The 15,321-nt window shown below is 43.1% G+C and overlaps 1 protein-coding gene across 6 annotated transcripts in view; it reads left to right on the top strand.

The window, feature by feature from the left end:
• The window catches only part of Znf445 (zinc finger protein 445), a 29,869-nt gene extending 22,148 nt beyond the window's left edge, over window positions 1-7,721 (top strand). For 3 of the 6 annotated variants that reach the window (XM_028890462.2, XM_028890460.1, XM_028890461.2), the window contains exons 5-7: window positions 109-235; window positions 1,326-1,436; window positions 2,193-7,721. In XM_028890462.2, coding sequence (XP_028746295.1) covers window positions 109-235; window positions 1,326-1,436; window positions 2,193-4,402 — 2,448 coding nt within the window. In that variant the 3' untranslated portion in view covers window positions 4,403-7,721. The remainder of the gene's footprint in view (window positions 1-108; window positions 236-1,325; window positions 1,437-2,192) is intronic. The other 3 variants (XM_028890463.1, XM_028890465.1, XM_028890464.1) reach the window with 3 other exon arrangements.
• Window positions 7,722-15,321: the final 7,600 nt, after the last annotated feature.

Raw genomic sequence — 15,321 nt, 5'->3', positions numbered from 1 at the left:
CAGAGCTTTCTGCTGGGTGATGGTCTCACCTTTGCCAGCTTTATCCACTATTAACTAACTCCGTCAGGCCCATGATCAGCTCTAAGTCAATAGTTTTTATTTTTTCAGGAAGCTTTGACTTTCCAGGATGTGAAGGTGACCTTCTCTCAGGAAGAGTGGGGATGTTTGGACTCGGCTCAGCGCAATCTTTATCGGGATGTTATGCTGGAGAATTATGGGAACGTGGTTTCTGTCGGTAAGTCTTTAGTATCCCTAGCAACCAACACTTTTGCCTTTTTTTTTTTTTTTTTTTTAATTAAGAAAAAAAAATTGCTGGGCAGTGGTGGCGCACATCTTTAACCCCAGCACTGGAGAGGCAGAGGCAGGCAGTTCTCTGTAAGTTCAAGGACAGCCTGGTCTACAGAGTGAGATCCAGGACAGGCAACAAAACTACACAGAGAAACCCTGTCTCAAAAAATGGAAAAAAAAAAAAAAAAAAAAAAAACCAACTCATTTGTATGCATGGATGTGTATGCTTGTATGTGCTTGCCTGCCACTTTATCATTAAACTGTCTCTCTTGAATAATAGAGATGGTAATGTCTGTCATGTGGGGTTATTGAAAAGACTGAGGCTGTTTCAAGTTCCAAGTTGATTTAGGCATTCAAACATGGTTAACTGATGTAGCCAGTTGAGTAGTTGTATGCCTCTTCCCTCTGAAGAATAATAATTGTTTTTGTTGTTAGATTTGTTTATTTTTATTTTATGTGTATGGGTGTTTTGTCTGCATGTAAGTCTGTGCACCACCTGCACGTAGTGCTCATGGAAGTCAGAAGAGGATATCAAATCCCTTGGAACTGGAGTTAGAGATGGTTATTAGCCACCATGTGGATGCTGGGAATTGAACCAGATCCTTTGGAGGAGCTCTTTAACTGATGGGGCATCTTTCCAGTCTTGCCTCTAGAGAATCCTTTTCTCAGCCTCTCAGCTCTTTGCTTAGGGCAGCAGTTCTCAACCTGTGGGTCGTGACACCTTTGGCAAACCTCTGTCTTCAAAGATGTTTATATCATGATTCATAATGGCAGCAAAATTACAGTTATGAAGTAGCAATGAAAACAATTTTATGGTTGAAGGCCACCACAGCATGAGGAACTGTATTAAAGGGTCACATCATTAGGGAGGTTGAGAACCACTGGCTTATAGCTGTCAGAAATGATTGGCCGTGCATCCTGCTCTAGCTTCTTCCATTTGTCTTCCTGGCCTTCCCTCTTCTCTACCAGGACTTTAGGTTCTAGAGAATAGTTCTGTGTGGCCTGTCTTCCTTCCCATCCCATTCCCTTTTCTGCAGTGGGGTCATCTCCCAAACCTGCCCTGATATCCTGGCTGGAAGCAAGGAAGCCATCGACCGTGAATATCTGCAAAGTTCAGCCTAAGAGGGATTCAGGTACTGCCCCTGAAGGTGAGTTCTATAAAATCTACCATGTCCTACCCATCTTAAATTTGCTCTTTTCTTTGGTATGCTTAAATACATCACTAGGGACATATTCCATTATTTGCTAGGAGCTCCTAAGGGGTACTAGGACCCTGGGCCTCTTTCCTCCTGCTTGGCCTATTGTAGATCATTTCTTTCCAGCCTTGTCCCTTCCCTAGCATCTCAGTATCAGTTCTTGCTCATCACAGGGCTTCCCTGTTCTCTTTTCCACTCAGTTATGATGTTCCTTATTCCTGTCTGCACTAGCTTCATTACTTTACCACCCCATCCTATTCTTAGGAGCAACCATCCTATTCTGGTTCTTCACTGTTTGATTCTTCTTTCTATGAGGAGCTTGATATCCAGTTCTTTTGGTCAGGCCTTTCTTGGGGCCCCACATCTTGGCTTTTGGGGACTTTTGTGCAGTGGTCCTGTGCCATGATTTCTCTACTTCCTTGTTGTTAATAATCTTCCTTAGCTCTTTTTATTGCCCTGCTGGATTTGATTTCTTTGTCCTCTGCCTGCTATATCTGGCCTTCCTCTTCCCTTACCTGTTATTTGAGATACTTTTCATGGTTTTTTCTTAATCTTGACTCTTTCATAAAAAGGTAATGGCAGTCAGGCAAGATTCTTGCTACCAAGAATCTTATTTTGTAGCTTCTTATTGCCTTCTCCAGTTCCAAGTATGGGGGGAAAAATACATTTTCTTGTGTGTGTATGTGTTTTTTTTTTTTTTCTCACCAGCAGGTAAGCCCCAAATTAAGTCAAGCAAATTCATCTTGAAACAGGACCCTTCAGAATACACAGAAACCTTTGCAGTGCCATCAGTGTGTCCTGAGACAAGTGTTTCTGAGGGAACAGGACTCAAAGAAACTTTGGAACAAAAGAGCAGGCTACCGAAGCCCTGTGGAAGCCCCATACAAGTGAGAGAGGTGAAGGAAGGAACTGACATCAGTAACAGGACAGGAAAAGAATCTGAAGTATTGGGAAGCAGTAATATTCTTGATATAAAACATGTTAAGTGTGTGAGTGTTTCTAAGAAAAAGCGATTCTTTAAGCATGGCCGTGACAGATACTTCAGAGAAAGATCACACCATTATAATAAGAAATATGGGGAAGGGCTCAGAGACACAGTTGAGGGATGTGGTGTATATCAGAGTATTCACAATGGACTAAAAGAGAGTGAAAAGGACACATGTGGGAAGGACTTCATCCTTAGCTCTCATCACCAAAGGGAACAGAATGTTCATACAGTAAGAGTGTACAGGTGCCATGATTGTGGGAAGACCTTTGGTAAAAGCTCCCATCTTGAATATCATCAGAGATGCCATTTTGAAGAGAAACTGTTTCAATGTAGGGTATGTAAGAAAGCCTTCAAGTGGCGTTCAAACTGTGTGCGACATGAGAAAATTCACACTGGAGTGAAACCTTATAAATGCAGCTCTTGTGAGAAAGCTTTCTATCGTCTGTCAGCCTACCGTCTGCACCAGGAAACCCACACTAAAAAGAAATGTGAATCCATCCAGTACAAAGAAGCTCTCACCTGCACCTTGGATCTCAATCATCATTTGACAGACGAGAGTGAGGAGAAACACTTGGACTGCAGCCAATGTGGGAAATCCTTCTGCTGTAAGTCCTATGTTCTTCAACACCAAAGGATTCACACACAGGAGAAACCTTACAAATGTACCAGATGTAGGAAAACCTTTCGGTGGAGGTCAAACTTTTCTCGTCATATGAGACTGCACCAGACACGAGAGTTCTGTAAACAAGAGAAATGTCGAGAAGACTTCAAGCAGAATTGCAGTCAGTCTCAGGTTATCTCTACTGTGGAGAAAAATTTTTCATGTCAGCATTGTGGGAAAACTTTTACTCAAGACAAATCACTCATTGAGCACCAGAGGATTCACACAGGGGAGAAACCATACCAATGTAGTGAGTGTGGGAAAACATTTACCTATAGGTCAGCTTATATTATTCATCTGAAGCATCACAGTATTAAAAGAAAACCTGAAAGTGGTCTATCTGTTAGTCAGGATACAATGTTTCACAGTATTAGAAGCAAACCTGAAAGTGGTCTACCTGTTAGTCAGAATACAATGATTCACATTCCTCAGAGCAGTCATAATACAGAAGAGCCTCACAAATGTAAATACTGTGGCAGAACGTTCCGCATTCGCTCATTCCTTCTCATTCATCAGAGAGTTCACACTAGAGAGAAACCCTATAAATGCAGGGAGTGTGGAAAAGCCTTCCGATGGAGTTCCAATCTCTCCCGACATGAGAGGCAACACTCTTTTGAGTATCCTGAAAGTAAAGAGACTTCAAATCTAGAGTCAAAAATTCTCACTGATCAGAAGCCCTTTTGGTGTCAAGAATGTGGGAAAACCTTTACACGTAAAAGAAGCCTTTTAGACCATAAGGGAATACACAGTGGAGAGAGACGCTTTAAGTGCAACTTGTGTGAAAAATCTTTTGATAGAAACTATCGTCTTGTTAATCATCAGAGGATACATGCTATAGAGAGACCTTTTCAAACTCAGTGGCATGGTAAAGATTTTGTTGGGATACGTGTCCGTTCTGTTGACCAGAGAAAACACAGCAGAACACTGCATTTGGAACGTAGCTTGCACTCAGATAATCCAGGCTTATCTTCTCGTCGGGATGCAAGGTTAAATAGTCAGGAATTAAAACTGAGTAGAAAGAAGCCCCATAAAGAGTGTGAGAATCCTTCTGATAAGAGCTCCAGGTTCATTGCATTCCAGAATGTATCCACTAAGACAGGCTGCCACAAATGTAGTATTTGTGGGAAAACATTTAGCAAGCATTCACAACTCATTAGCCACAGAAGATTTCACACCAGAGAGAGGCCCTTCAAATGCAAAGTATGTGGGAAGACCTTCAGGTGGTCTTCCAATTTAGCTCGGCATGTGAAAAACCATGTTAGAGATTAGCCTGGGGTCTCTGACGGTGTGTGTGTGTGTGTGTGTGTGTGTGTGTGTAATAGTTCCTGGTTACATTCCTAGAGAACTTGTTGTTAGACACTGGGAAAAACCTTTGCAAAGACTTAGTCCTTTCTGTTCTTGGTGTGGAATCTTGAGGATTTAAAAGCTCAGGGACTCCTCAGTCTACCTGCTGAAAAGTGGTGCTAGAGAACAATGTTCTGGGGGGCCTTATGGAGGTCCTGGTCCCTAGGTGTAGCCCAGGACTGACAGCCAGGTCTCTTTGGTAACTCTTGCTGTCTGTTATTAGAAAGTGTGTCTCTGTGGCTTTAGTAAGGTGGTCTGCTGGGAAGGGGCCATTTAGATCCTCAGTTCCTCTTTAGGTTTGGCTTGTTTCAGTCAGTGGCTGTTCTGTTGACTTTCAAAGCAATGGCACAAAGAACTTGTAGTCTCCTAGGGAGCTCTGCAGGCTGGGACTTCAGTTCCCAGTTGGTTTTGTGGTTATTAGCTATGGTCCTAAAGTGGTCTCAGTGGCAAGTGAAAAGGACAGGGTGCTGGGCTCCATTTCTTGATCTAGACAGGCAGCATTAATCATTTCTAGATATAAGCACACCCTTCACATGCCAGTGACCAGAACTTTGGATCCCTGTCTTCCTTAAATGAGTTAGGTCATATTCTGGATGGTGATATGTGTTGAGGACAAAGTAAACCAGAGAAGAATGGCAGGGAACCTGGTTTGGATGTGGGCTGTAATTTTAAATGGGCTGGCCTGAAGTACTGCTAAAAGTGAAAGCTAACTAGGGCCAGGTATTGGGAGGCAGTGGCATCTCTACGAGTTCCAGGATAGCCAGAGCTAAGTAGAGAAACCTTACCTCAGAAAAACAAAAACAAACAAAACCCTAATTGACTAAAAAGCTTAAGGGAGTTGGGTTGTAGGGTAAGCCATGTTGATCTATGGGGAGAGAACTCAAGGTGGAGGAAGTAGGATCTTGTCTGGTGATTTTAGGGGTTAGTATAGAGGCCCTTGGGTGGAGTATAGTGAGCCATCCTAAGAGTGGACTGAAGTTGCGTCCTGGGTCCAGTCTTATAGAGGTGATGTTTACACATTAGTTGTCATGTCATGTCTCTGGTATATCGCTCTGTTCATAATCTGGATTATCCTGGGACCTTGTCCTTGAGTCCCCACTGCTCCCATCTCTTGTGAGGCCCATACCATAACTGCTAGTGTCACCTGGGTTTACCAGCTAGTTTGTCACTGCTGCCTGACCAGCTACATGGGAAAGCTGAGCTTGGGTACTTACGTGGATAGAGATTTTGCAAAACAAACACCATTGCTTCTCTAAGCTGGAAAAATGACTCTGCACTTAAGTGCTTCTGTTGCCCTTGCCTGGGTTCAGTTCCCAGCACCACATGGCAGATCACAACCACCTACAGTCCCAGGGGATCCCATGCCCTGCCCTGACTTCTGCATGCACCAGACATGCAGGTGGCTCTCAGACATACATGCAAGCAAACTACTCATAAGTAAGAAAGACAGTCAAAATACAGTATGAGTTTTTTAAAATCTTTATTTCAAAATTGCCTCTAAAGATACCTAGTTCTTGCCAAGTCAGGGGTGGAGCTTTAAGTGAGCCTTGATTAGACAAGTTGGGGATACTTTTTAAAACAGGCCTTTTAAAACAGTCAAGTATTGGATGAAAGTCATTCAGAAGTACACAGCTGCTGGGTAGGAGCCCAGCTGTGAATGGTTTTAAGTATAGAGTGCTGGATGACAGCTTCTGATTGTCTTGGCAACTATGTCTGATCTTGAACTTGGAGTGGAAAGCACAGGCTTTTTGAGCATGGCCTTTCCACCGCCTGAGAAACTGAAGTTGTGGGTGGGGATAGACAGATGGGCTGAGACCATCATGGAGGAGTAGATGTCAGGTGGCCTCTTCTTGTTCACCTGGTCAGTGTAGTCAGTCCCATCCTAACTGAAGACTGTCAGACCAGTGTGCAGAGAAGAAGGGCTATCGTAGCAATCCCTTAGGAAAGTTAGTTCTGAAGTGTGAAGTGGGTGGAACAACTGGGGTTGGGACTCCTTTATAAATGGAAGTTAAGACAGATTGCCCAGCCAGGCAACTTGAAAAGTTTTATGAAATTGTAAGTTTATCCAGTGGGGCCCTGCCCCGGCCAGCAGGGCTTCAACAGGAACTCGACCACCCTAAGGACGGAATGATAAGGACAGGAGACACAAAGGAAGACACCAAGACAGGATTCTGATCAAGGTGCAACTTTATTTTTCTCCAAGAGGGTTGATATAGCTCTTGCAGGGTGAGGGGTACAGGAAGCTGTTATCTGCGTGAAGCTTATCTGCGTGAAGCAAGCCAATGCAGCTGCAGGATGTTCGCGTAGGATGTTTATGCAGGATGTTGACAGGGTGAAAAGGCCAAGGGCTGTAACTCAATGCCCTGTCGCTAGGCAACCTGACCCGCAGGATGTTCTAGTTCCCTGTCTTAAGTGGGGAGGGGGGCTGTATTTTTCCATTAAGCTCTAGATTCTAAGGGTCTGTATTTTTCCATTAGCTAGAGGTTCTGTCCTTGTCCCTGACAGGTCCCTTCTAGGATTAATGTGAAGAACAATGAACTCACTGCAGCAGTTTTTAGATAGTGGGACTGCAGAATCCTGTTTGCCATCAGCAGAACAGATGGTACAGGAGAATATGAAACTCAGTGTGGGAGTACACACCTGTAATCCTAATGTGGGATGCTCATGCAAGAGGACCAAAAGTTCAAAGCCACCTGAGGATAAAGAACAAGACCCTGTCTCAAAACAGAACAAAAACAGTGACTATAGAAGAGTTACATCCTCCAACTCAACTCAGAAAACTACACTAAATTTGCAGAAGCTGTATATAATATACTGTTTATATGAAGTTGAAGCTTATTGAAAGTGGGGTTTTGGTTTCATTATTTCTTTAAGTGGGATGGAGTACTAACCTCATAGGGCGGTGGTGGGGCAGTATTGAAATGCATGTTTAACGTCGAGACTAGTGTCTGTCATGTAAACATTCCTGATGTATAATAGAGTTAATGTTTTGCACAATTTTCTGTGGATTCAAAAAACATGAAATAAGAGTGTAAACTTATGAACAGAATCATGTGTGCTAACCATTGCTCCATTGCCTTTGGGTATGAGGTGCTGGTGAAGTCAGAATGAATACATGGGGCTTCCCTTGTTTTTCTAGAAATTGATATAAATACACCCTAAAATTATGATTAACAGGATAATGTTGTGGGTACTTTTGACTGTTAAAATATATTAAAATAAAGAACCTAAGCATGGCCTCTGATACCTGGATTGTTATACAGATTATTATTTTTTTTTTAAGATTTATTTATTTATTATGTATACAGAAGAGGGCGCCAGATCTCATTACAGATGGTTGTGAGCTACCATGTGGTTGCTGGGAATTGAACTCAGGACCTCTGGAAGAGCAGTCGGTGCTCTTAACCACTGAGCCATCTCTCCAGCCCGTTATACAGATTATTATACAGAAGTTCCATCTCTGCTACTCATAGTGCTGCTAATTATATGGTCTAACTTTCTTTCTTTCTTTTTTTTTTGTAGTCTGATTGTTCCTAACTTTCTTTTATGAGATAGGGTCTAAGTATAGCTCTGGCTGTCCTGGAACTCACTATGTAGACCAGGCTGGCTTCAAACTCAGGGATCTGCCTGCCTCTGCCTCCAGAGTCCTGGGATTAAAAAGGCATGTATCACCACAGCTGGCCCACCTCATCTCCTAAATTCCCAACATTCTTACCTGCTAAAATTGGAGCAACACAAAATGGCTGTTGGTTGCAGAACAGTTAAGAACTGCAATGTGATGTGCTGGTTTGAAGAAAACCAGGGTGTTCTGTCTCAGTACCATCTCTAAATTATGAGATTGTGAGCTGTTCTCAATTCCTCTTGCTGAAAAAGTGAAACTAGAAAAGACACAGACAGTTATGTTGATGACATGTGAGTTGGGACAGTAATGCTTTTAGCCATCCCACTTTCCTGGTAGGTGGCAAAAATGAGTGTGTGCCAGTTATCCCATCTTTTAAGTTAATACTGGCACTGTTGAAAATGGCAAAATTGTGTCAGCCAGGGTCTTTTGAAAAGTAAAAAAACAAAGCAATTCTTTAAACAACTTGGAACTGTTGACTGCATATGTTGAGGTAAAGAGACAGAAAGAATACCATGGTGTATTGTGGGCAGAAACTCTTCTAGCAGTCTCTGTCTAGGATCAGGAGAGCTAGTATGATGTCTAAGACCTTTACCTCACATCTGGGCAAGCTGGTAAGGCAGTCCAGGCTCTCCTCTATAGCAGGAAGGAAGTCCAGTCTGCAAGCCTTGGTGTTGTTAGTACAGCAGGGCCTTCCTTCTGCAACCACTGCAGGTGAGTCACTTCCCCTCTTGACTGACTGGTGGTGGTGCCTGCCCAGCTTTTCCCAGAGTCTCAGTTGTGAACGGTGAGCACTTGGTTGGTGGTCGTGTCCCGCCCCCGCCCCCCCCCCCCCCCCGCCCCCGCCTCTTTGGGGGCCTGCCACCCAGCTCCCAAATAAACACACAGAGACTTATTCTTATGAATGTCCAACCTTAGCTTGGCTTATTTCTAGCCAGTTTTTCTTAAATTATCCTGTCTATCTTTTGCCTCTAGGCTTTTACCCTTTTATCTTGTATATACCTTTCTTCTTTCTCTCTCTCTCTCTCTCTCTCTCTCTCTCTCTCTCTCTCTCTCTCTCTCTCTCTCCCCGTGGCTGGCTGTGTGGCTAGGTGGCTGGCTGCTGCCGTCATCCTCTCTTCCTTTTTTCTCTCCACCCTCTTCTTGCTCCTATTTATTCTCAATGCCTGTCAGCCCCACCTATTTCTCTTTCCTGCCTAGCTGTTGGCTGTTCAGTTCAGCTCTTTATTAGACCAATCAGGTGTTTTAGACAAAGTAACACAGCTTTATAAACAAATGCAACATAAAAGAATGCAACACATCTTTGCATCATTAAATATTCCACAGCATAAACAAATAGAACACATCTTAAACTAATATTCCATAGCACACTTTGATTACTTAGTAGTGTGTAATATCTTTGGTCTATAGATCTCAACTGGTTTGGGTAGTATTAGGTCCTGTCCTGAGGGGCAAACCACAAATCTAGAGTTAGATTGGCAGAGAGACCCTGTGAGATGGACTAGATCTATGAGGGGAGTGCCCCTGTGTGATTGTAGGGCCTTCAGATCTATGATTTTTGTGGAGGGGTACCAGTGTGAAGCTGGTTATCTTGGGGAAGGAGGTAACAACCTGCAAATGTTGGTCCCCTTTTGCCTGAAGAACATGTAATACATAAGGTATGCATCCTCAGTATACTCACACTATACTTTACTTTTAAACCAACATACAGGGGACTGGAGAGGTGGATCAGCAGTTACAAGTGCTTGCTTGGAGAGGACTTGAGTTAGGATCCTAGCACCCAACTCAGGTGATTCATAAGACCTGTAACTTTAACTGCAGAGTATCTAATGCCCTCTTCTGGCCTCTATGGGCACCGGCACTCACTTGTGTGTGCATATTCATATACATACATTTAAAAAATCTTAAATTAGCAGTCACAAAGTGACTTAAATTATCCTGTCTAATCCTTATCCTTATATTAGCAGACAAAGTACTGAAGAGGTACAACGTACTCCCACAACTGCATCAATTTGCCAATTTTTACTGACAGAAATCCAGGTAACATTTAGGAATGGACTTTAAGGATGTGGAAACATGGGTGAAGTAAGATTGGAGGGACTCAACTTTTGTCAGCACTGGGCAGGATTCAGGCACACATAATAAAAACTCTTCAGTGCTGTTTTTGATGTTAGTGATGAGCTTTTAAATCTTTTAAGTACCCTTGATTTCTCCCCTCCTAGGTAAATAAGTGAAATTGCTAGAAGCTAACAGCTTAGGCCTTTCAATAGCAGTGAATAGACTTCTCCATATGTCTGGCAGCCTAGAGCTGGAAACTGTCAGTCAACCAAACATCTCCTGTCAATCAACTGGACTGCACAGGCAGCCTGGCTGTTGTGGATGCTTAACAGTCACTCTGAGAACATTCTAGCTGCAAGTTCCATAATATCTGAAAAGCCATAAATGTCCCAGGAGGCCTTGCCACTTTATATAACCTGCATTGACCTTAGAAGGCAGCCCTTAGACTTGAAATTTAAATGGCCTTGAAGCTATTCTCAAAATGAGAGAGGGAACCTCACTAATTTAGCAAGAGTTGTGATATGATTGGTACATGTACAATCCTTTATTTGCATTCCACTCTTAAATCCCCTCCCCCTATACAATCAAGACTATTCAGCTGGGAGGTATTCGTACTGTTCCATGGTGTGCTGTAGTAGGTCTAGTTAAAGGCTGTGGTGCTATATTGTGAAAATCTCTCTTATATTCTAAGAGATTGGAACTTCTGCTGAACCTCATGACCAAATTAATAATATGCCTGAAGGTCACTTAAAACTGCTTTCCCACTGTGTTCTATGTCTCTTTAGCCTGCCTTTTAAAGTTACTTTTGTTTTTTTAATACAGGGTTTCTCTGTGTAGCCTGTCCTCAGAGATCCACTTGCCTCTGCCTCCCAGTGCTGGGATTAAAGGTGTGGCCTATCACTCACTACCCAGCTATATTTAATCTGCCTTTAAGTTAACGGTGTAACAACCAACTTTACTTGCCTTGGCAATCATCTTTTACAACCTAAGCTAATATATAACTTTAATTTTAAATTATATTTGTATTTTAAATTAAATTGTATTCTTCCATGCCTCTGACCCAGAGAGCAGTGCATGTATGTGTATTATGGTAATAATGCTAATAGGCTGAAAGCAACCTTATAAATAGCCTGCCATAAATGCTGGAAACAGCATACAGATATTATTTGATAAGTGAATGTTTGCTTTTTCTTAGTGTTTCTGGGTCAGGTGAAGTCAGTCAAGTTTAATCCCTTGTAAAACCTGTTAAGAATTTCTATAAAGTATCTCTCATTCTTTCCCCATGTGAGGCTCATCAATAAAAGTGAGTGCAAAGCCCTTTCTTAGAAACACACACAAGAACAGATTCACAAGACAGCATGTTAGCAGGTACAGATTCAGACTTTACCACAGACAGATTACAGACAAGAGAGATGGAAGACACAGGGAAAGAAGTGGAGAATTCTCACGGTTGGAGACACTGATGCATTTGGGGTACTCTAAGGTTATTACTAATGTGTTTCTATTGAAAAAAAGACTTCTCCCAAATAATCTTGTTTTCTCCTAAGCAGACAGTAGGCTGAGCCTGTTTCCTGAAGAGGATCAGCAGCAGAGGTAGCAGTGACAGTGGCACCAGTACTGAGGGCATTTGAGAGAGCAGCTGGGCAGAAGGAAGTAGGAATGAGGGCGGTCAAAACAGAGAAGGGTGGTAGGAGTGTAAAGTGGGGAAGGTACGGAGCCAAGACTAAAGAACACTGTGACTGGAAGTGCTCCTGGGAGCTGCCACCTTTGAAGGTAGAGGATCCCAACAACTGAAGCTCACTGTCACATAGTGCTGTGGACTTGACACCAAACACTAGCTCCTGCACAAAGTGAAGGATTTCACTAGCTGCCAAATGCTGGGCCTCCAAGCAATGGGAACCCAAAGCTGTAACCCTCTAACCTGAGCACCAAAGCTTGGAGCTGTAAATTGAATTCCCAAGGCTTGGGGTTTTAAGCCTTCAAGTCTATGAGCCCATCTCATAAAGCCTTCAGAACCCACGGACTCCAACACTAGAGCTGTTAACTCCTTACTTGTGACTCCCAAGTAGAACAAAAGGAGCCCAGCCAGCTCTTTGGGTACCTGAAGGTATATGAAATCAAAGAAGAAATTTGGGGCTCATTGTTAAAAAGCAAAGAGTAGCTTATCAGCTTTGTGTGATGGTTGAAATGGAGACCCAAATCTAACCTATACTAAGTAAGTTGAATGCACGACTTCCTTGTAATACTGTAAAGCAAGGATGTCCAACTGTCTGGCTTCTTTAGTTTCCACTGTGAAAAAGTTGTTTTGGGCTACACATTAAAATACCAATGAAAGCTGATGAGTATAGCCAGGGAGAGAGGAATACCTTGTGCTAGGGCATTGTTAATTCAAGTTCCTGGGATACCTATGACCACCATTGCCAATGGAGAAGGTTGCCATGGAGGTTACTGAGTGGGAAACATCTGGGCATAGAGTAATGTGATTAAGGAACAGTGCTCATGGACCCCATCAGTGAACACCACTAGGTAGGTAAGAGGAGAAAATCTTGGTTGAATGACCTAGGCCAGTCTACTAGGATGGCCAGTGAAATGAGCTTGCACCATTTGACACTTGATAGACATGAGGCCTGAAGGGTTTGGGCCACCCCAGGTCAGAGGCAGCTTGCTGAGGATTCAAGGGGTATGCACCTAGGCTGGGGTAGAGTCTAGACAGATGAGGACAAGTGGGCAGGATCTCGTTCTGATGAAGACAAGGCATGGAAAGGGTGTGAGGCGAGTGGGGAGTGGATCTGTGCTGGATGTACACTAACCTGCCATATTCCTGCTTGGCTGCACATTGATGTCTGGAAGAGAAGCCATGTGGTGGACTTCGAGAAAGCAAGAGCTATAGAAAGCAAAGACATGCCAGGGTAACCTCCAGGGTTTGGGAACATCTGGCACAGTAACAGAGAAGCTGAAGGCAGTGGTGTATGTTCCCCAGGAGGAATCAGGCCTGGCCAGGATGGAATGCTTTACGTAACAAAGACCACGTTGCTAGGGACACCCAGCTTCTAATATTATCCCTTCTCTGTGAAGCTATCAGCCCAGCCTCGGCCACCCTATAAACTTCCAACAGGTAAGCTTCAAACCCAGAATTCCTGCAGGTCAGCCTTGTGGGCCTGGGAGGGTGGGGTGGAGTGGATAGGAGGGCTCCTTTGCCTGTGCAAGCAAAGCTTCACAAAGAATGCAAGAATCAGAATGCTGCTGGTTGGCCTGGGTGACACATCAAATAGAGCACGGTGACGTTTCTAAAGAAAGCAAAGCATTGCCAAGAGTCTCCTAGACTTGCAGACCTTCTTGCACCTGTCCCAGGGCAGCATTCACATACTTCCTGAGCTTCCTATTGCTACTTATAACAATTGTTGATTTATTTATTTATTTATTTAATTGTTATTTTAGGTCTTGAACTCCTGATACTCCTGCCTCCACCTCAGAGTGCTGAATCACAACTATGTGCCACCATGCCTGGCCCTCCCTCACTTTATTGATAGCTCTTTCCTTCTTATGGTTTCTACTTAGCCCTTTCCACATTCAAGTTAGCAACAGCCAGTCAAATCCTTCTCTTGTTTAGACTATTATGGGGAGCCCATCAGAGGAGACCACCCAGACAGTTTATAGACAACTGAAAGTCTCGATTCTAGCTGGCTGGGACTATACTCAGGTATTTGGGACCCAAGGATAGCCTAAGTGTTTAGAGCAAGGGGTTTTTGTTTTTGTTTTTATTTTTTGTTTTTCAAGACAAGGTTTCTCTGTGTAGTTTTGGTGCCTGTCCTGGATCTCACTCTGGAGACCAGGCTGGCGAACTCACAGAGATCTGCCTGGCTCTGCCTCCAGAGTGCTGGGATTAAAGGCGTGCACCAATGCTGCCCATTGAGCAAGGTTTTTTTTTTGTCAGCTATGTTAATTTTTTCTTATTTATTTATTTATTTATTTATTTATTTATTTAATTTATTTGTTTGTTTGTTTATTTATAATGCCAAATGCTGTTTATTGAAGGAGGGAAGAGGTCTTAAATACAGGCTCACAGCACAATGGGAGAACCCTGGAGGGCAGAAGTTCTCTACTGATGTTTTACAATCTGAGCAAGGGGTTTTTTAATGCAAAAACCACATTCTGTTATTTTGCTTGGCAGCTGCAGGGGGAAGTTTTGCACAAGCAAGCAGTTTAACAAAAAGCTAAGATAAATTAGATGGGGCATCTTGACCTCAGGTTCCTAGAATAGAGTAGGGTAAATTTCCCAGGACTTTCCATCAAGGAGATATAATTCTACTTAAACACCTAAAATGGGCTCAGCAAATGGTGGAACCTCTGCCTTACCCTGTCACAAGTCTCCCTCACACCTGCTTCTGCATGTCTGAATTGGAGCAAAATCTGCTCTTTTAGGGCTCAAATGATAAAACTGAGTCACCTAGATAATGCATGGAGATCTCCAATTTGTAAGGTCCCAAATACAATTCGCTTGGAAGCCTTCCTGCCATGTAAGGAACATACATAGTCACAGGTTCTGTTGTACCCAGATCATGACCCCCAGAGAGATCACCGAAAATGAGCATACCAGAACACAAAAGCAAGGCTTTATTTGGGAGCAATTCAAACCTAGGCAGGGACCTTGTCAAGCACATCCTGGAGGAAGAGCCCAGCCTGAATTGAGCACAGCTTTTAAAGGCAAAAACCACAAGATTACAATAGCAGGGAATTTCAGTATGGGCACATTTCTGATTGGCTCATTTTCAGGGACTTTGCAGAAACCTTATCTTTATCTTATGGCTAAGGGGGGTGGTTGTTTGTCACCATTTTTCAATGGCTGCCCGAGGGCTGGAACATTCTGTAGCCAAACAGTTAACATGGAGACCAGGGTTAGGACATTCTGTGGTCACACAGTCACCACCACCTGATTAACTTGTTATTCTGTACTTTTCAGTTTCCGGGAACTTGAGTTAACTATGGGAACTTAAAACCTATTCTTACAAACTGGAGGCCTTATTTTAAAAATGGAGGAGCTTTGGTCTCACAGTTCCAAGTGTATGGTCATTTTTGATGTACCACTTTGCTGATTATACATGATCATGTCTTAGAAAATTTAGCAAAAGCAATTTGAGGGGGGGGGGTTCTTATTGGGTAGCCTTAA

This window comes from Peromyscus leucopus, chromosome 7 (genome assembly GCF_004664715.2).
Source record: "Peromyscus leucopus breed LL Stock chromosome 7, UCI_PerLeu_2.1, whole genome shotgun sequence".
NCBI classification, from domain to species: domain Eukaryota; kingdom Metazoa; phylum Chordata; class Mammalia; order Rodentia; family Cricetidae; genus Peromyscus; species Peromyscus leucopus.
This window is presented reverse-complemented; position numbering and strand designations above follow the sequence as displayed.